At 46.0% G+C, this 21050-nt stretch overlaps 1 protein-coding gene across 10 annotated transcripts in view; it reads left to right on the top strand.

The window, feature by feature from the left end:
• Prox1 (prospero homeobox 1) overlaps positions 1-19174 on the top strand; it is a 55397-nt gene extending 36223 nt beyond the window's left edge. For 8 of the 10 annotated variants that reach the window (XM_050148197.1, XM_050148199.1, XM_050148195.1 and 5 more), the window contains one exon: positions 13773-19174. In XM_050148197.1, coding sequence (XP_050004154.1) covers positions 13773-13961 — 189 coding nt within the window. In that variant the 3' untranslated portion in view covers positions 13962-19174. The remainder of the gene's footprint in view (positions 1-13772) is intronic. The other 2 variants (XM_050148200.1, XM_050148201.1) reach the window with 2 other exon arrangements.
• The last annotated feature ends 1876 nt before the right edge of the window (positions 19175-21050 follow it).

The raw sequence follows: 21050 nt of genomic DNA, 5'->3' as shown, positions 1-21050 counted from the left end.
CACCCCTTTCCATGCCCCCTGTGCCCCCTTCTGTTTAGTGCCTCATCCTACCAGTGATCCAAAAGCTGGCTATATTGTTAAAAGTTTCCTTTCTCTAAATGGACTCAGAGTCTTTGCCCCCACCCCCGCCCCCCACCATAATCCACTGCCCCTCCTTCTGCAACCAGCTCCCCAACCCCCAAACAATCACCTATTATTAGATGCTTGAAGTGATTAACGCTTGGCTCTTGGGGGAAGGAGCTGATTCTCTTCCCTCTAGAAAGTTAGCCCCTGTGTGCTTAGCAGAGCCCAGTCTGGGAAGGTGGGTGGCTCCTCCTCCAGGAACCTCAGTCCATTCCAGAGCTTAAAATCTTGGGCTGTGATGACGACTATATAATTGGTATGTTTAATTCCCCCTTAAATTTGAATTAATTGATCTGTGTTCTTGTGTGACCAGCAGTGTCCCCATTGAGATTTAACTGGTTTTTAGCCCCTCAACAGCACAGCATGGTATAAACATTGCTCTGTGAGCAGCAACTGTGAGTTTTCCTTGAAGGTATCGTTTAAAGGCGTCCCATTTTTACTGCGCTCATGGTCAAACCATCCCCCTGAATTCTAATTCAGAATCTTAGGACAAAGACTGTGGTAAGGACTGAGGAGAACTCCCCGCAAAGAATGGGTGGTTGTGCTGTACTGGTTTCCCGAGATGTCCCAGTACATTCCAAAATTGGGCACAAGGATATGCATGGGCCCTGTTCTGAATATTCATGAACCGTCCAGCTGACAAGGTGGAGAGAGAGGAGGCTGGAGGATCGCTGGACCACCCAGCCCCGTGTCAGCCCTGGGCAGGAGCACCTCAGGAGAGACTAGATACTTTTCAGATGGACCTCCCAGGACTGGATCCTTTGGTTTTGTCACCTGAGGGCTTGTTAAAACGTTTTAAAACTTAACCTCCCTCTCAGACTATACCACTTCTCAAAATAATAATTCTCTAAATTTATTCCCTGCTGAGAAAATAGTCCGCTGTGTGGATGGCTCTGAAAGTGGCTCCCTTGAAGCTGTAGAGGGATAGAATTCGGGGATTTGCAGATAGGGTCAGAGCCATTGTCTCTATTTCTTTCTGATTTCATAGACTTTGAGCACTGTTCCCCCGTAGTCTTCACCTCTACAGATTAAGGAGCGGTAATCCTTTTTAAAAGCCTAATCGCATACAGTCAGTGGGCTGCTCCGATCATTTTAGCTGCCCTGTACCATGTGTTTCCGCCTGGTAGTATTATTCCCAGGGATGACTTTGGTGACTGAACCGCAAGGCAGAATTCCTGGTGTGGGTATCCATGGTATGGTTCAGAGACTGTCTCTTGTGCGTGCCCCTTGGCACTCTGCTGACTGCTTTACCAGTGTATCCTCAGAAACTGCATTTCTTAAGCGATGTATCTCAGTACCTTTTTTTATTTTCTTATGTTGGGGACCAAACCCAGGGCCTGATAGGCACGCGCTCTACATTCCTAACCCCTCAGTGGTTTATTGGTTAACGTGATCTCACTGATCACTTTACAATTCAAAACCGTACAATTTCAAAAAGGATGATCAGATTCTTGGCAAGTCAGGTAGATGGAGTTGTGTGCACAGGACATGTCCAACAGGAGGAAGAGCAGGCAGGTCTACCCTGCTACCTGTGTGTCCTCACAGAGTTCGTAAAAGAAAACTGTGGTCTGGGACATGAGTCCGTAGCAATGACAGAGGTGGCGAGACATGCTGGCTTTTCTGTATTTGGTCATTGTAGCAAGTTTACTTACAGGCAGCCAACATTTTATATCAGGCATCACCTTGAAATCTTAGGAAGATTCTCTCGGGGGATGTCTGCCATAGTGGTCCTGGACCAGTGTTAGCGTAGTCGTTCAAGAGGTGCACTCTGCAACCGGTCAAGTCCGGACCCACTCTCTGCTCTGCTGCTTGCCAGCTTAGAAATGTTGGCAAGGGTCTGTACTTAGCTTTTTCATCTGTAAGTGGAGATGCAGCTCCAGAGTTGAACGTATTCAGGGTTGTGAGAATTCAACGCACCCACACGGGATTATTAGCACAATGTGAACCCTGCAAAACCCTTTCTTTTATTGGTTTATGGAGCCAAGGGAGCTAGGGAGAAGCAAAAGTGGAGATGGTCAACCATTGGGGAGAGGTATAAGACTGAATAGTGATGTATTCCAGAATGGGGGAGGCAGAGTAGGCCGAGGCCCTACCAGTCTGAAGACCCAGTCTCAAAAGGCTGTGTGGTAGGGGGCAAGGAAGAGGGATGAGAAGGAATAAAATTATGTAAATGAATGAAGCTGTCGAACCTTTCTAAGACATGGTGGAGAACAATTGAAGAAGACACCCAAAGCTCACCTCTGGCCTCTCCACACACTTGCATACAGACACATATATGAACACACAGAACACGTGTACACATACAGACACATATGTACACATACAGAACACATGTACACATACAGACACATATGTACACATACAGACACATATGTGCGCACACGAAGCACACATGCACATACAGACACATATGTACACATACAGAACATGTGTACACATACAGACACATATGTACACATACAGACACATATTACACAGAACCTCATCATTGCTACATCATCAGTAACCAATTATTGCATCACTTCTTCCTGACCCTTAGCAGTCACCAAACAGCCCTTCTCAGAACTGGGTCAACTAATCAATGCAAAACTAGTTTTCAGAAAGAAGGTGGTTTTTCCTGCCTTGCCCAGTCCTGGCCGTGAAGGCACTGCCATCCCGGGACTGCCTGGGGACTCCGAGAAGGCTGCAGGAAGAAGAGCCGCAGGTTCAGGCTGTGGCCATGCCCGCCTCCCCTGGGCACTGCTAAGCTCACCTGGAAAGGGACATGAGTAGACACAGCCTTGCTCTAGCACCGCAGTGCCGTGACTGCAGAGTAGAGGGCATCCTGCACTCTCTCACAGAAGCCCCTGGAGCCCTTTCCGTGCTTCAGAGCCACGAGCTATGAGTGCCGAGGTCCTGGGAATCCAGATGGCATCCACGTGGGGCCACTTGCACCCATGTGACTCTGCCCAGCTTCATTACTCAGTGAGGGTCTCCAGGGTGCTCATTTCCTTCCCTCCCAAGGCCGCCTTCGCAGATCCAGATTTCAACAGCACCCTTGGAGATGAGGAAATTCCCTTATTGGGATGATAGAGACTAATTTTTCAAATTGATAAACAGTTGATTGGCTGACTTGGCACAGCCGCTCTCGCTGCTCACTTGGTTGACCTGGCCATCCATTGGGTGAGATGGTAGTGGGGCTCTCCACCTGGGTTTCTACCATGTGGTTGGGTCTGTGTGTACCAGGGAGGCCTGCAGACCTCAACACCTGAACACGCTATCCTATCCCTCCCCTCCTTCAAGGAAGAGTGATCACTGTTTGCAGTGTTCTGCCTCTACTGCAAGGCATGATGTTTTTTTTTTCCATTGAAAGACCCTCAGTCATCAAGACCAGCAATGGGATTATTTCCATATGTGTGCTTGTGTTGTGGGTAGGCAGCAAGTCCTCCTGGATTTGTGTGTTTCACACTTCTTAGGGCTGTTATACCCAACTTCTGTTTCTTTAAGGCTCCCTTGCCATGGTCAACTCAAATCTGCTGTAGTCGGTGAGTGTTAATACAAGGTAATCTAGTCACTGAGAAGAAAAGACTCGCTGGGGTGAGTGCACCTAGGATCTTCCTAGGAACGTTGCTCATGTTGTTCCATGCACAGGAGCACAGAGCAAGCAGACCAGGTTTAATATTGGTCTAAGCGGAGCTGGCTTGTGATGGGAAGGCTGCTGCTGCTGCTGCTGCTGCTGCTGCTGCAAGCCATCACACAATGCACTGTCCAGCAGGACAGGAGTCACTGCGGATTACCTGTGCCCAGCCTTCCCTTCGCACTACATCGGAGAATTAGGCCATGTTGATTTTAGATAATCTTCTATCCAGGAATGGTACCGAGCTTGGCTCTGTTTGCTTTAACCACCTCAGCTTGTAATTTTCATGAACGCTAACCTCAAGAACTCTTAGCTTGTCTTGACACCAGGGGCACATACCCTAGGCTGCCTTGATGTGTAGTTTGTTAGCCTACAGAGCGACTGGTCTGCGGGCTTCAGTGCCCAATTTCCCATCTGAAGGTGGAAGCAAGGGATGAGGTGTATCGTGAAGCATGCAGGCGTCTCTGCCAGGCTCCATGAAGCCTTTTCTCCTAGGAAATACTCAGTTTCCTGATCAGAGCAGGATGTACTCCCGTCCACCCCAGCCTCTATGTATGCCCTATTACCTCTTCCCCATGAACCTGGACAGCCTCAGCTATGTCTGAGGAGCAGTGAGACATTGCAGGGTGAACCCGGGAGTCAAGCCCAGCTCCCCCTAAGAACATCTGGTGTGCCCATGAGATTATTTTGTAAGGCAAGAGCATTTGGCATCTAGAAATCTGATAGACTTCAAGTCGGGTTTTGAACAGGAGTTGTCTAGTTAGTTTCTCTTTTACAGTGCCTGTGCTAAGCATGCCTTTTGTATTGTTAAACAGTTGTAAGAAGGAAGTGTGTGTATCTGAGAGCCACCCTTTGTCTAGGTTGCGGACTTCTGCCCGGGGCCACTTTCCTTATTGAAAACTCGAAGTAGGCTGAGATATCCCTCCAGTATCTGAAGCTACAGAATCGTATGGCTGTTTGGTGGAGTCATCTTGGTCTAGCCTTTACCACCACAGCCTAACAGGGGCAGCCTCAGCAGAGTGTTTCTCGTGGTGTCTCAGATCTCAGGATTCTGTGAAGCACCTCTGGAAGATGGAAAGAGATACTTGGTTTCAGTTTCCGGTGCCCTTTCTTGCTGTTTGTTTTATTTTGTCGATTCTAACTCTGACTCACTCTTTTGAGATAGGTGAAAAATTTGAGAAGGAAGACCCCACACACACAAATCACAACAAATGGTTTCCCAGCATAGCACTTCAAGACTCCCATGCAGGAGCATGTGAAGTGACTATTTCAAGTATATTCGAGGACTGGATTTCAGCCCCAATAAAATAAGTGTGGAAAATATTTCAAGACATACTCATTCTGCTCCTGGGTTGCTGGCACCAACTCTTCTGCGAGGGTGGAAAAGATGAGATTATTATTTTCTTATCTGTCCACTGAGTTGACCATGGGATGTGTATGCAGTTTAAAATGCACGCCTGGATTGTTAGCAGGAAGAAATGATGGTAAGATATGTTTTCTGTGACCCGGAAATCATAGCTACTGAAGGTGCTATCCTCTAGAGCCCTGTGTCTGTGATGCGTATGTGTGCTATCAACATCTTAAAGGTGTCAAAATCTTATAGTGGGGCTCTGAGTTTTCTAAATATTTAAATTTTCAAAGGCAGCCACACTTCAGATAAGAAAACAAAAGGAAATGCCCAGGTGTTTCTTTGCTGTTGTGGTGAGGGGGGGGATGTACAGATGGAGTATGTGTCAATCACAGTGTTGCCACCCCTCCCCCTCCAGCTAGGTCCCTCCCTCTGATCCTTTTCCAGGGACCCTCGCCTCCCTCTTGGTCTCCCTGGGACTGCTCCCTTCCACAGTGGCCTCTGGGAGACTCTAAGGGCTTTGGCATTGACAGAGGCAGGGGTGCTGTTGGAGCAGGTCGCAGGTCTTGCCTGAGAGAACGCCACAGGAAGCCCAGAGCTGTGGGAACACACAAAGGGACAGGCTTCTCTTTGACCAGCTTTCCTAATCACCTTTGCATCTAGCAGAGAGAAGCCTGGGGGCTCTGGGGTAAACCGTGGCTCCTGTTCCTTCCTGGGGCCAGGGTCGTCCCTCAACCCCCACAGCCCCTCCACATTAACATGGCATTGCCTGATGAGTGTAGGCTGGGAGCAGCTTCCACCAGCTGAACCCTCTGATCCCCAGCTCACTGGAGAGTCTGGCTTTGGGATTTTGGCAAGAAGGCCTATTGCCCATGGGGTCAGCATGAATAAAGATTTCTTTCTTCCTTTCCTTTTTAAAAGTCAAACATCAACTGAAACTCTTCCCAAGGCACCCTCTGCTCGCGCCCTCCCCCCCCCCCCCCCCCCCCCCCCCTCTCTCTCTCTCTCTCTCACACACACACACACACACACACACACACACACACACTTAACATTTCCTCACCTGAGAAAGTTTACTTTGTGTAAAATTTGAACACCAAATCCATCTTATCATTTTGAAAGTGTGTTTACCCAGCTTTGTAGTAGGGACAGACAGGCTGTTTGAAGGCCACATACTTTTCAAACCTTGGTTGCGACACGTTTGCCCCGTTTTGAAACTGTCTTTATCCAGCCAAGGAAAAGGAAAATCTATTTGACAAAGTGACACTCTGGCCAGTTTATCTTGTAATATGGCTTTAGCTCACTGAGCCTATTGATTTTCTTAAATTAATGTTTACAGAATGCTACTGAATTTTGCTCAACGGAACATTGTTCTCTTGTAGCTTTGTTTTAAGATATAAGGGGGTAGGGTTGCAGGGTGTGTTGGGGGAAACAAGGCACAGACCATTATATCATGTGTTCTTTTGCTTAAACCAAGGAAACACAGGCTTTTTCTCTGTATGTGTGTGTGTGTGTGTGTGTGTGTGTGTGTGTGTGTTTTTAAACATTTCCTGAGAGTATTTAGTCTTCAGGTGTTGAAGTAGCTAAGTGTGTAGTTAGGAAGTGGGCTCACTCTTGGGGCCCCATATTACATGAGTATTAAATTAATTGAATCCTCCAAGGTGCCTGAAAGTTGAATGTTCCCTGCAGCATCAGAGGGAGGTTTAGGCCCACTCTTAATTGTTGTGGAAACCTCCCTCTAGTGTGCTGTAACCCTAGTGGCTGCCCTCCTCCTGCACATAGAGTGTCCTAAGCATTTGCATGCTGTTTGGCCCTTTGGTGAGAACTCTAAACAGGACACCTTACTCTTAGACGATGGTACTTGGGGTTAATGCATAAAGATGTCTCTAAAGATGCTCCAGACTGGCCCTTCCCAGGGCAGAGCCTGCTTCCATCCAGCCCCCAACAGCACAGGTGAGACTTTGAGTTCCACACAGCATCTTTCTCGGTCACCCAAGCGGACCTCCTCAAAGTGTCCCTCGAACCGCGCTTTCACGTGCACATTAACCACAGTGAGATTCTTCTAAGTGTGAAGACCGTTCTCACGTTTCTGCTCAACACCGTACTGGGACATGGTCTCTTGTGCCTTCCACACAGGCACATTCCCCGAAGGGAGAAGCTATTGGGAGAGACTCCCAGGATGATGCTACCCTTAGCATCCTGGACCTTCTAGTCTTCTGGAAGGCCTGGGAGGCTGGGCTGGCCGCACACCCTAAGTGCATGCATGGCTGGCATCTTGTGACTGTATTTCATAGTCCCATGACTTATCTTTTCTGCACCTGGCAGAGTTAGGGTGAGCAAGACAGAGGCAAGGAGCTCCAATCATCTATCTATACTGCTTTTCTACCTGATAATCTCTGTGAAGAGTAACTGCAACATCCGAGTTTGTCTATCTCGTCCCCTCGGTCTATGCAGTACATCCATCCACTCCGTCTATGCAGTCCGCGTCCCCAGCTTGCGTCACTGCTGCCAGGGGACAGGTTTCTCCTTGATCAATATTGACTTAACAAACAGCAGGGATGGCGAGTTTGTTTAGAGGAATCATGTGCCCACCGGGGTGAACGGCTGGGAAAGAAGTCCAGTACGTGTCTCTTTCCTGGGACCTCTGTGTGCCAGGTGTGTACATGCGTGGGGTGCATCGAAGCCCTTTCTCTCCTGAACTCTTCTGAAGGCATTCGGGAAAGCCTAGCTGCGCTTGCTTAGGACAGTACTCATACTTGCAGAGGGTTCGTGATGTATATTGAGTTTCAAAGAACATTCTAGAGTCTGATTTTATGTCCACACCTCTATGCAGGTTTACACATTTTGGAAGAGTACCCTGGGGTGAATGGCAAGTACATGCATCTTGCTCTAAACCCTTGTAGATAAGGAGAAAGGAAAAAATTGCACACAGAAACGATAAAAGCAGTTTAACAAGGCTATATATACATCTCTCTCTCACACACACATATGGAATGAACCTATGGAAGCATAGGCTTCTGCATGTATAGACTGAGTCCCACCCCCAGGAGGCCCTGCAGGTTTTCAGAACTGCTTAGCCAGCCTGAGCCTCAGATGTGTTTTGCTGTCCTTGTAAATACGAATTCAGCAGCGCCTAAGTTGAGACCACTTTTTTTCAACTCCACTGACACAATTGTTTGCCGGCTCCAGTCCCTGCCGTCCATGCAGGGTAACTTGGGGGCATCTGGGGCGAGTTTGAGGCTTTTTGTTTGTTTGTTTTAGTGAATGGGGAGGGGCTGGGGATGCTAGGGGGTGGGAGTTATTTATTTATTTGATTTGGTGAGTCCCCGAGTTGTAAAAAGCTGTCTGAAATATTCATGCAGAGCGGTCTGAGGAGCTGGGTTCTGTTTTATTTACTGCACAGTAGAGCAGCCACAGAGGATTAGTTCTACAATACCCGGAACAAAAGCCCAACAGCTGATGCATGTGATGTTGGGAGGTGACAAAACGGTCCAAGTATGCTGCTGGCTACGGCAAGCCGTCAGCAGATGCAGACAAAAGGCCGGAGACAAGAATAACCCTCTCTCCAAGGCGAGCGGTGAAGAGGATCCAAAATGCCAGCACCCTTTTCTCCTTGACATTGTCTTCTGCAGTCAGCATTTTATTGCCCTTTTATAGTATTAAAAAAATAAAAGTCGAGAAGGAAGAAAAAGAAAACACACACACAAACTAATTCACCAAGATACACGTCAGGGAGCCCTTTCCCCACCCCTCAGCCACTCCTGCCCATCCTTACACACGTCTTCCGTTTTTATGTTCAAGTTTGAGGGGAAAGAATAGCTTAGACGGTAGTGTCAAAAAGGTCTTCTTCCTAAGATCAGAATCTATTGATGGACTGAATGGGCCACTAGGCTGTGGTTCTTGGGAGGGGCTCGGGAGAGAGGCAATGCCTGGCTTGTTTTCGAACCATTTCAGTAATGATGATCCCACCGGTGGGTTGAGGCCAGTGGGCCAGTTTTTGAAGGGGATCAAGGGTGGAGAAGTGTCCACGGGGACCTGAGCAAAGGGCAGGGTTATGGTCCCCCACAAGAGGCCGATGAATGAACTGGTGGATGCTTCAGAGGTGTGAAAATTCAGCTTCTCTGTCTCCAGAAAATAGGGGAGGCTGTCTTCTTTTCAACCTTTGTCATTCCCCTTCTATTCTCTGTGACATTCATTCAGCTGCCAAGAGCGTTTGGCAAGGTTTGGGCCAGCGAGCACACTTCCAGTGACCGCTAACCTTGGTATGTCCTGACACTTATGATGAGTGTCTGCAGGACACAGAAGGCAGGCAGCCTGCTATGTCAGGCTTTCATTATGGACTGCAGAGACTAGGGACAGCCAGTTTAATAAAACAAATCATCCTTGAAGGTAAAGCAACTGGGAAGAGGAGGAGGAAGACGGGAGGGGGATGTCTTTGCCACTCAGTCCGATGAGAGAGAGGGAGAGACAGAGAGGAGGGAGGAAGGAAAAGAGGGAGGGAGGGAGGGTGGGAGGGAGGGTGGGAGGGAGGGAGGGAGGAACAAGCAGCAGATAGCAGCGAAACATCCACTCATCCACCCCACTGCATGCGTGTGCTGCCCAGCTGTGGACCCAGCAGATGTGAACTCCTTCTCCCATCCTCCTGAAACCCAGGAGCCACTGGCTCACTCTGATCAATAAGCAAGAGCCAATCATCAGGATGGAATTGATAGATGCTTGTTGGCCAGCTCCCTTTAGAGTGACCACTGTATTCAAGTACCTCATTACCAGTGTGTTCTCTAAATGTCAAGGCAAGCCCGTTTGGGGGTGAGGCTCCTCGGCCAGGATGCCTTTTTATCAAAGCAAAGTTTCCATTCTCCCCTCCTGAAGAACTCCTGGCCAAGCAGCTCCCACAATAGCCTCCTCACTCTGCCAAAGACTTTGGAAGCCTTTTGTTTTTCCCCTGTGGCATGTCCAAAGGCCTGGCCTCCCCCCTCCCCCGCCCCCAGCAGCCTGCATTGTCTTGCATTCCAGTGACTTGATTGACTGTTGCACCTGATGCTGAGGAGAGAGACTGGAGGGTTCATTGTAGAGATTGTTGGGTTCTATTAAAAGAAACCTAGATAAGGGATTACTTGTCGCTAAGGGCTTCTCTGCAGATGTTTATTAGTGATTGGAAAGCCATTAGTTGTGAGGAGATGCACAAAATATGGGCAATATCACATTCCTAATCCTGAACCCCAATGTCCCCCCAAATATCAGGAAGATGTTAGTTTATTCCACAAATAAAGGTGGAGAAAGGTTCCGATCAGAGAGCCAAGGCTCCCTGTTTCCGTGGGTGAGGTCTCTACCTGTGGGTGGAATCCCCCGGCACTCTCTGAGAATAGCAGTTGCTAACCCACACTAGCCCTGGAGCCACCAACAAAAGAGAGCTGCTCCGGTACCAGAGGATCTCCAAGAAACCTTTCACCCAGCGCAGTCCTGCGTGCACACTGCCCAGAGCAGGCAGTAAGTTAGCAAGTTGCTTCATTTGTGCATGTGAAAGGTACCCATTCCCAATAACCAGCCAACAACTCACTATCTGTGCCCACTTTTGTTTACATTAAAGTCACAGGCTCCCTGGGGATGGTTTTCTGAAGTTGTAGACAAACAGGAATCTGTTGCCTACAGTGAGTCAACCCGCCTTGATAAAATCATTAAAGCCAGGCTAGGGGTACAGGTCTGCCATCGCAGCACCCAGGAAGGGAGGAGGCAGGAGGATCTGAAGGTCAAGACCATCTTCTTGGACTATTTGCTGCGTTCATGGCCATGCAGAGCCAAAAGATGAAGTTTTAGCATCCAGCATGTTCTAGTAGAAAGATGCCTTGGCTCGCACAGTTGACGAGCATCTTTATCCCATGATTACTCTATCTCGGAAAATCTCCTAGGTTTTTTTTTTTTAACCTATAAAATGATAGTTTCCGAGACCCATATTGCTGAAAATGTTCATAAAGTTGTTTCTTTTTTGGTCTTGATAGTGATAATGATGATCAAACCCAGCACCTCGCACAGGCCAGGAAATACTGTAGCATGGAGCTGTACTCAGCCCTGGGCTTCCTTTCCTCAAAGCACTGGGCGGGGAGGGAGGGGGCGGGATGTCAGGAGACTGCAGAGCATTATGGGAGAAAGCAGAGAGGGGAGGTCTTCTTGTTAATGACAACAGTGTTCGCGGAATAGTTATAAAAAGGCCTGCCACTGACCGTGTAGGTGAAGGAAGAGAGACCTGGGCTCCTCAGGCAAAGACACCTTGTGATGAGGACGCTGAAACCAGTTACAAGGAAGTGAAAAGCCAGACACAATACAAAATCTGTCACAGGCCGGCTGGTGGGATGAGCTCAAGAAATGGATGTTTAAAACAGACCACTAATCCAGCAGGTCTCAACCTATGGGTCGTGATCCCAAAAAGAACATGGGAAAGGAGAAATATTTACATTATGATTCATAACAGTAGTAAAATTACTGTTACGAAGTAGCAAGGAAAGTAATTTTGTGGTTGGGGGGTCACCCCGACATGAGGAACTGTACTAAAGGGTCTCAGCCTTAGGAAGGTTGAGAACCACTGCTCTAAGCTAAGGCTCACGGGCACTGAGAAAGTGAGTACAGACTTGGCTCCATCTCTGAAGTCCCGCTGTCCTCTCAAAGTCCTTAAATCACCCTCCCTCCTCCAGGGCTTGTGCTTTCCTCGAGGTACCCAGACAGCTTTGCTCCCAACAGTTTTCACAAGGCCCGTGTCCTTGCTCCTGACTGTGTGTGCGTTGGGGGTGGGGGATGGGAGTCCTTGGAGCGGAGGGGACTTCGGGCTTACCCTCTTTCTCTAGAGCTCATACCTGTGTCTCTCAGCTTCTCTCTCCTGGAGTCCTGGGTTTGTTGTCTGAGAAACACAATTTTCCATGGAGGTTCTGTTGCCAGCAGCCAGTGCGAGCACATTGCTTGGCACCAGTGATCTTTGCTCCTGTAGTATTTGGCTGCAGACCTGTGCCCCAGCCATGTGTCCTCTCTCAGTAAGGCCCATTTGCTATGACTTGTCACTGGGTGGGAACGCGATGCTCCCTCCAGGAAATCCGCGAGTGTGCAGGTGCTTCCGTGGGAATCTGTGGGGGAGCTGTGGGAGTTCTTAGCAGACTGTTGTTTGCCCAGCCAGGGAGCAGGAGGTCCTCCGTGTTCTTCCAGTCAGCTCTGTGCTCTGTCCTGACAGACCAGGGGAAACGCCTTTGGGAGAGATTGCTCAGTACTCTCCTCTTTATTTCTGAGACGGGTCTCAGTGTCGCTCTGGCTGGCCTGGAACTCACAGAGATCCAAGTGCTGGGTGGGATTAAAGATGTGGGACACTATAGTTGGTGCTTTCCTTTTCTAGACTCCATGTTGGGAGTGTTTCACTTTTTTTTTCTGGGAAATTACTAGATTTCCCTAAAAAACATTTGACTTGCTATTGGAAGCAATGCGCTACTTTGTCCAATTTGAAACTTGAAATCCAGGGACATCCAGTGATTTTTAGTTTTTTGTGTCATCTGCCATCCATATATGAATGTTAATACATGTATGACCCATGTACATGCCCATTACACTTGTTGAGAAAAGACCAAGAGGAAGGTATTGAAGGTGCTTATAGGACAATGATCTCCTTGTTGTTTCAGTAACTGGCATTTCTGAACTGTGGTGAAGGTTTTTCGTGGTATATCTATGAGGGCTCACTAATATGTACTGGAAAAATTATGACTTCATGTAATTATTTTGTGAATCCATCATGTTCTTCTGTGAGTTACTGTTGAAGAATATTAAGTGTTCCTTTTCACAATCAAGAGCTCAGACTGTCCAATCAATGTGTAAGAGATACAGACAGAAAGCTCACATATACTCATTTCTGTGGAAGCAAAGGCGTGACAAAGAGAAATTCCAAAAAGATTTGGGGAATGATAATCTTGGGATGACCTTGAGTGACCCTTTGGATCTGTCCCTGCCTTAGTTTTCGCGGTGTATAATTGAGATAGCGTCTTACACTGAGGTTGGAAGAAGGGAATGGTGTTTAGTATGAGATGTAGCATGGTGCCTCTCACAACTAACACCTGGTAAGTATTAGTTTGTACAACAGTAACCAGTTACACAACCCACTGTCTAAGGAACAAGTCCAAGCAAAACATAGGAATTTGGAGATCACATCTCAGGACTTTGTGTTGTGATCTTACCATTTATGGTACTGTCTTCAGAGTTTCTTCATTGACAATAGGCCTTTAGTTTACATAGATGCCCAGCATTTATTATTCAACTGTGAGAACACATTTTTTTCTTTCATAATGGAAGTCAAAAGGAGAAAGGAAAAAAATTCCGAAAAAGGAGTTGGCAAGTTTGTTCTAGAGTGATCTTCCCACCTCCATGAGGCTGTGGGCCTCCTCTCTCTGCAGTGGTGTTCACAGTGACGCCCTGGTGCTGGTGGGCCTGTGTCTATCCTCAGCACAAGGCTCTCTCCCGAAATCCGTGGAGCAGCGCCGTCTATCACAATGCTGCTATATATAACAACCCTGCACAAGAGAATAGAGGCTGGCCATTTTTAGAACATGCAGGTGCCGTCTAAAGCCCCTCTCTGAGGGCACGGAGTTAGCTCAGTTTCCTTTGAAGAACTGCAGACTTGAAACTGAAAACTTTATTAATACCGTGCTCTCCCTGTATCAGCAGGTTCCAGAGAGGTTCCTGGAAGTTGCGCAGATCACATTACGGGAGTTTTTCAATGCCATCATCGCAGGCAAAGATGTTGACCCTTCCTGGAAGAAGGCCATATACAAGGTCATCTGCAAGCTGGATAGTGAAGTTCCTGAGATTTTCAAATCCCCGAACTGCCTCCAAGAACTCCTTCACGAGTAGAGATTGCAACAACTCTTTTGAATGTATGAATAGAAGAAGTCCCCCTTGGATGTCTAACTTCTGTGTGTCTAGATTTTTATTTCCTATCTGTGTGTGGGGGAGGCATGGGTGTGTCGTGATATCAGCTGGTGGTTCCTGCTCATCCCCTCTGGGTTGTTTTAATTTTCCCCACTACAGGGGGATGGGTACCTTCCTTCTTCGCCTTTAGTTACTTTTGCCCAAGGCCCTTAATATTTGGAGACTTGAGGTTGGGTTGATTTTCAGGAAAAGGGAATGTCAGCCTGTGTAAAGTCTACAAGAGCCAAGGACACTCTGCTCACCTGGAAGCCTATTGTAAAAGGCCACCAGCAGAGCAGAACCCTGACTAGGACACAGCACACACCCAGACCGCCCCCCCCACCCCTACCCTGTGCCGTGTCTCTTGTTTCTAGGGTTAAGAAGTTCTGAGAGAACTCAAGGAAAGCACTTCACACACTGGAATACCCTGTTTAATTTGAGCCTCATAAGTAACTTTTTCTTACATGTTTTCACAGATGCCAGCGGCAGCTGGGCAGCTCACACTCAAAAGTACCCTCAAAGGACAGATGTTTAGAATGGTCATCATCACCAAGTCTTTTCTAAGAGAAATGGCATACACCCCAGACTAAATTTTTACAAAACCGAGTCTCTGGAGATGAGACTGGAAATCTGTGCGGGTGGACCAGCTGTCCCTGTAAACTTTGTAACGGGCTCTTGGTGGGACATGTGCTCGGGACGTGTGCTCAGAGGTGTTGACTTAGAGAAGACCCTGTACTTTGTCTTCATTTCCTATTTATTTTGCTTCAGGTATTAAAAGGCATGTACCTTTCACATGTATTCCTTTGCTCAACTTCATATGCATTGCTGTTGCTGTTTAACCCTTTTTGTTTCTCTCCTAAAACACTAATTCTGGATACCTTTCTATAGTAAGGAATTCAGAAATGCCACTGGCCATGAAATCCTTGCCTACTCTTGGAGCGTGTTGACAGTTGCTGGTGGACCCGACCTTCACATTGTGTGAGGACACCACCCAGGAATTGCTCCTTTACATGAGTATGCCAGGATGGCCGTCTCTCTCTTCACTTTGGGTATAATATCTTAAAGCGACAGATAATGTTGACCAAAGTGTGAGAAGAATACAATAGGTTAGTTTGGGGTTACCTAAGAAGACACAATTTCAGCATACTGAGAAAGCTAGCTGCTATTTTCCCCATTCTCAAATGGCTCCCCCGCCCCATTTTTGATGACATACCATGCCCTATGCTTGCATTTAAAATGCTGGGTACCATTCACACTTGCTTTCTTTGCTGGATTTTTGTGTACAGATGCTGTGAACAGCACTGTCCACTCTAATAGTGTGGTCCAGGCCCCTTCTTCCCCTTAGATAATTTGATAGACAGACTCTAAAAGCAACACAGTAACAGATCTGGCATTTAAAACATAAAGAACAGAAATGCCGTTTTTCATTAATTTTTTTTAAAGTAAAAATCAGCATTTGACTTTGGAGGATGCAGGTCAGCCCTTGTGCCTGTCTAGCTGGCTGGATCGCTGTAATTCAACATCATTTATAAATTCTGCTGATGGACAGGAATGTACGAACACAATTATTGTCAGCACAAAGCCTGAAAACCTGCTGACTTTAAGCTAAACAGTGGAGCTCTGCGAGGCCCGGCATCTTCCAGGAGGCCAGAAGGCCCTAGCAATGAGGACAGAGCATGAACAATTATGGCCAATGCTATTCATTCACTACAATGGCATCGCCTAGTGCTCACGCACCCAGAGAGGCATATAAAATTGTTAAGAGTGTATTGCTTATTTTTCTGGGTGTCTTTAGAAACAAGAAGCCCATGTAACCAACCATACCACTAAAATAAATGCTAAAAGTCAAACGACAGAATCAGGAACCCAGTCAGTAAAAATTATGGAAGTCTTTGGCTTGCTTTGTCTGGAAGGTTCCTGCAAGGGCCCAGCAGGGTCCTGGCTGTTCCGAGTCACAGGCCAGTCGGATCCCCACCATGTCACCCTTCGCAAGGTCAAAGGCAAAGCTGCTGGGTAGTCAGCTGGGTAGACAGATTTCTAGGTATCTTCACAATCTGGGGCAAATGAATATTGATTCTAGACTTGGATTTTTAAAATATTGTTTTCTTCTGCCTTTCTAATTGAAATAAGCAAATTTAGCAAAAACAATGTGTATGTTCTGCTGACTGTTGGTGCCCTTATGTACCTAGACTCCCCTCAGTGTTCATTACGGCTGGAGGTGACTTCACACTGGCAGTCTGAGGACAGACTCAGCCCTATATTGGAAGCAGGTGTCCGTGACTTTGCATTGAGGTGGTTGCTCCCAATACAGCCATCAGGCCATGCATCCTCCAGTACAGCGGTAAAATCACACAAGCCTGTCTCCAATGCTCCTATCAAGCAGTTAGTCTTTAAATAAAACAATAACAGTAACAAAACCTACTACCTTTCAAATCTTGACTCAGCTCTCACCAAGTGAAACTTTTCTTTTTTGTGCACAGGAGAAAGTTGACTTTTCACAGTGGGAGAGTGGGGACCAACTCTAAAGTCTGTTGCAATTCCATATCTTCACGTCTTTTATGCTAACCCTATATTATTTTTGCGCGTACACTCAAGGTGATAAGTCTGTGCCTAGATCTAAAATGCACCAGCGCGGGGATTTTTCAGAATCCTTCAGAATACCAGTTCTTTCCCCACCAGTACAACTGTTCTTGTGCCTTCTGTGGCTCTCTGTCTCATCTCTTTTTACTTTATTTCCAGTACTGCAGCTGCAATAAACACTACATTTTTTCCTGGCTGTTTGACATAATGTTGATAGCTATGCATATTTTGCGTCTTTTTAAAATGAAGCGGGAGAATAATGTTTTTGAAGAAGAGAAATTTTTAGAACAGTTTGATACACCGCAAATTATTTTTTTCCTCAATTGTTTGAGCAGCATTCGAGTTTTGGAGATTCTTGTAGAAGCCAGTTTTTTTTTGTTTTTTTTTTTTTTTTTTTTTTGTAACTGTGGTGTAACTCTTGTTTTTCTTAGCCTAATGAGAAGCACTATAGAAGCAATATTTCATACCATGTGCAATGTGTGTGCGGAGGTGTGGGTGCAAACACACGGGCACACACATGTAAAAATATACATATGTATGCGTGTGAGGTGGAAAGCTTACCTTTCCCTATCTAGACTTCAGAGCTTATTTCTGGCATTTGTTATGTTTCGTGAGAAGAATGTTCTATTTGCAACAACACAACATTGACTTCTTACCGTCTCTCTGGCTGTTCAATGGAGATGTTTTGCATTAAATGGTAAAAATATGTGGAAGATGTTAGGATGTAGTAATTACTTCAGTAACTGTTCTCCCCCATATTCCTGAAGTTTGCTTTGTGCCTCCGAGTGTTACTTAATTGAAGTGTTTTATGTTTGAAGAAATCCTTGTTACTGTGCTAGGAATATGGGTGAATATCATTTAAAAAAAATTTTAAAATGTCAAAACAGAAACACTAAAGCAAAGGGGAACTTTTATAAGGAAATGTAAATATTTAACCTCATGGCCGTTGTTCCGTAAGACATGAGATTTTAATAAATACCTACAGTATCACAGCATCTGTTGAATTTATTAGGGACACTACAGTAACTACAGGCAGTTGAAAGCATTCTCAAAAACCCTGTTCTCTACTTGCAAAACACAATAGTCTCTATCAGATGTCAAAGGCAAGGGTAATGGCGTCTCTGTAAATCTGTGACATTTCTTTTCTGTGTACATGAAGACATTTAGTAAGTTGTCCCCCACATCCACACACACATGCAGGTTAATATCGACTACTTACAGAGTTTCGGGAGGGAACTAAACATAGACTGCACCCCCAAAGTGACCATAAATCAATCAAAGAGCAGTTTGCGGTTTGCCGATGTTCCCTGGAGCAGCAACGTGTGTACGGACACGAACACCGTTGCTGTGTATGTTACAGAGTATTCCTGGTGTGAACAGCACAACCGTTTCCTCCTGGTGTAAACTCTGTGTCTGTAGATTACAGCCCTGTTTTCAAAGGCTCCCCTTGGAAAACACAATGGTTGGTACGTGCGCCACCGCATCGCACTTCCGTGTCACGTGCGAGGTAGCGCACCTTTGCCTCTGTGGCGCAGCTGGTTTCAAACCACCTAAAAAGTAAAACTAAAATTTTCATCCTCAGAGCTGGGGTTCACGGTGGTGTTTAATCTCCGCGTCCTTTTGAAGGACCCTTCTAAGACTATGTGGAAGCTCGTGGACTTTGAGTCTTCTCGACTGAGCTCGCTCTCAAATCAGACACCCTCCTGGTGTGCACACAACGCGAACAGGCAGGCAAATGGCAGGCCTGCCTTTGTGGAAATGGATTTACTAGATATTTTTTTTAACAACAAATTCCTCTGCGTATGAGGGAATAAAGCATTTTAAAATTGTATATTGCCACTTCAAATTTAGACTTAGGAAAAATGATGTATTTGGAGTTGGTCTCAGCTCCCAAGAAGGGTCAAAGGTCACAGCTTCCCCCAACATTGTCCCAGCCATTTCTCATGTGTATATAGTATAAACCGTGACAAACACTGCCTTTATATGATTTAGCAATATGTTGTAAATAGCATTATGAAGCTCTTTTTGTAATAAAGACCCTTTGGTTTGAATATAGTACAATAACTGAACTGATAAAGTCATTTTTGATTTTTTTTTTAGCTAGAGGCAATTTCAATTGTGCATTTTGTTATTGTCTATTGTTCTGAAGACTGCATAATTTATTGGTTTAATTTATCCTAATTTATTTGATGAAGGTGTACAATTTTGTATTACCAAGGATGTACTGTAATATTAATTGATAGGATAAAACAGTGAGACTCCCTGTCCATCTTCAAAAGAAAAAAAAGGTGCCGTAGACAATTGATTTTAAAGTAAAAAGTAAATCAATTTAGTTTGGCAGCTACTAAATTTTAAAACAAGGAAAAAAAAGGACAATGTTGTCATGGGGAGGGCGGGGAGGGTTTCCGTTGTGTGTTTGAAGCTTTTCTATATTCTCCGAACTTGGACCGTTTGCTTTGTACCACTAAAGGGTGCAGTAGTCAACTGCCTTGTGTGCCTTCCATCCTCTCCTGAACTGAATGTATGTGCAGTATATATGCAAGCTTGTGCAAAATAAAATATACATTACAAGCTCATGTCATGTGATTTTTTTTTTTTTCTGAAAACGTGTGACATTTTGTTTTTGGACCTCGGAGGCTTCCATCTGACTGTTAACAAGTCGTAGCTTTCCTTCCATTGCTGTTTTCGCTCATGCAGCCCAGCATTCCTCCAGACCATGCCTGCTGGAATGGCTTGTTTTTTTAGAACCTCTCACTTGGATTTAACTTTGGTACCCCTCAACTTGAGGGAAGAGGAAAAAGTAGTTCACCCTGGGGAGGTGACTTCTGGGTAAACACTTGCTGTGTGAGTGACAGGACCTGAGATGGTGGAGGCCCAGAACTCAGCTATAGCCACATATAAAGCACATATAAAGCAGGAGTCTTTAATCCCAGCACTCTTAGAGTGAAATATTGGAAGGGTGAAGGCAGGAGCCTCTGGGAAGCTTGTAAGCCAGCTAGCCTGACAATGAAGACCAGATAGATTGAGGATTAAGGCCAGCTAGTACTGGGGTACACAGACCAGATAGTCTACGGGTACTCAGAGGCAAACAAGACCTGGTCTCAAACAAAATGAAAAATAAGGACCTGTACCTGAAGTTGTCCTCTGAGCTACACGCAAGTTTGCCCTTTGACCTCTATGCGTGTGTGCATACTTAACACACATGAAAACACACACACAAAGATTTAAGTTGAAGTGTATAGAAACCCTTTAAGTTGGCAATTGCTACAGTTAAACCTGAGAATCACCACGATTATCCGATTACAGTGAGCTCTCTTCAGTACTGACCAGGAAGATGAACACCGCCAGGTCCATACCTGGGATTCCCTGAGAAATGGCCCCCGTTTTAGGTCAGTCGGATGCTTGTAAAAGCAAATTCCCACAAGGCTATGGGACTTCCTGCCTTCGTCCAATCAGGGGTAAGCATATATCCCAACCTATTTCCTGCCAATGTATCTTGTGTCTTCTGCCTCGGTGTTATCAAGCACGTCCTGCGCAGGTGGGGCAGCCAACCTTGTTGACTGAATTGAAAACACGAGACTGCAGCCCAGCATTCCAGGAAGTCATCTGTCCTTGGGTGAGGGGGGCTTCCAAGTTAACCTTAGCCCTTACCCTGCTGACGTCAATTAGAAATAGAAAAGATGGTCTTCACGGTCACAGAATAACAAGTTTTTAAGCACGGGGTGCACGTGCTTATGTTAGTCCGACTGTTAAAGGGAGGAAAACTCCAACAGCTTCCTAAAATGTTCCTTCAGACATTATTGGCAGCATTTCTCCTGCTGCTGTGTGTGGCACAGGGCTTTAGAAGATGGCATGTGTTAACTTTGCTTTTAAAAACAGTATCATACACTTGTTTGGCTTGGACGCAGTTTGAGGATGCTCAACAAAGTTTCAGGTACCAAGAGTATGGCAGTAAGAAGGGAAGGATCTTTAAGAGATGGGACGCCATAGAAGGCCACTAGGTCATGGGGGCTGGGACGGGGAACCTTCATCATAGGAAGGGCGTAATGCAGGGGCCCTGGTAAGTTCCTGCCCTACCTTATTAGAAAGGGCTCTTCGCATTGTGTTCCCTCCGTTCACATTGAAGGCTTTGCTGGGGTGAACCAGTGGCTGGAACTACCCAATTTGTTCAAAATCATGAATTAAATAAACCCCTTTGTATCTTAATGAAATTTCTGGCCTCTGGTATTTGCTACAACAACTAAAAGTAGCCTAGATCTTTCTTTATCAAGAATCAGAAGAATTAGCCTGAGGCCAACTAGTGTCTCCTCTCCTTCCCTTACTGCTTGGCTCATTACTACAGACCACCTCTGCCCCTCGGGTCTCTCTTACTTTTGCTTCAATCAAGACAATTCCATCTTATTTTTACAATTTCATTGGCACAGTTGTACAAGGTTACGTGCAGTCAATGTG

The sequence above is a fragment of the Alexandromys fortis genome, unplaced genomic scaffold, assembly GCF_014885135.2.
Source record: "Alexandromys fortis isolate MF-2015 unplaced genomic scaffold, M_Fortis_MF-2015_v1.1 scaffold_62, whole genome shotgun sequence".
Lineage (NCBI taxonomy): Eukaryota > Metazoa > Chordata > Mammalia > Rodentia > Cricetidae > Alexandromys > Alexandromys fortis.
Note: the sequence above shows the minus strand (reverse complement) of the source record. Positions and strands in the feature narration are given on the sequence as shown.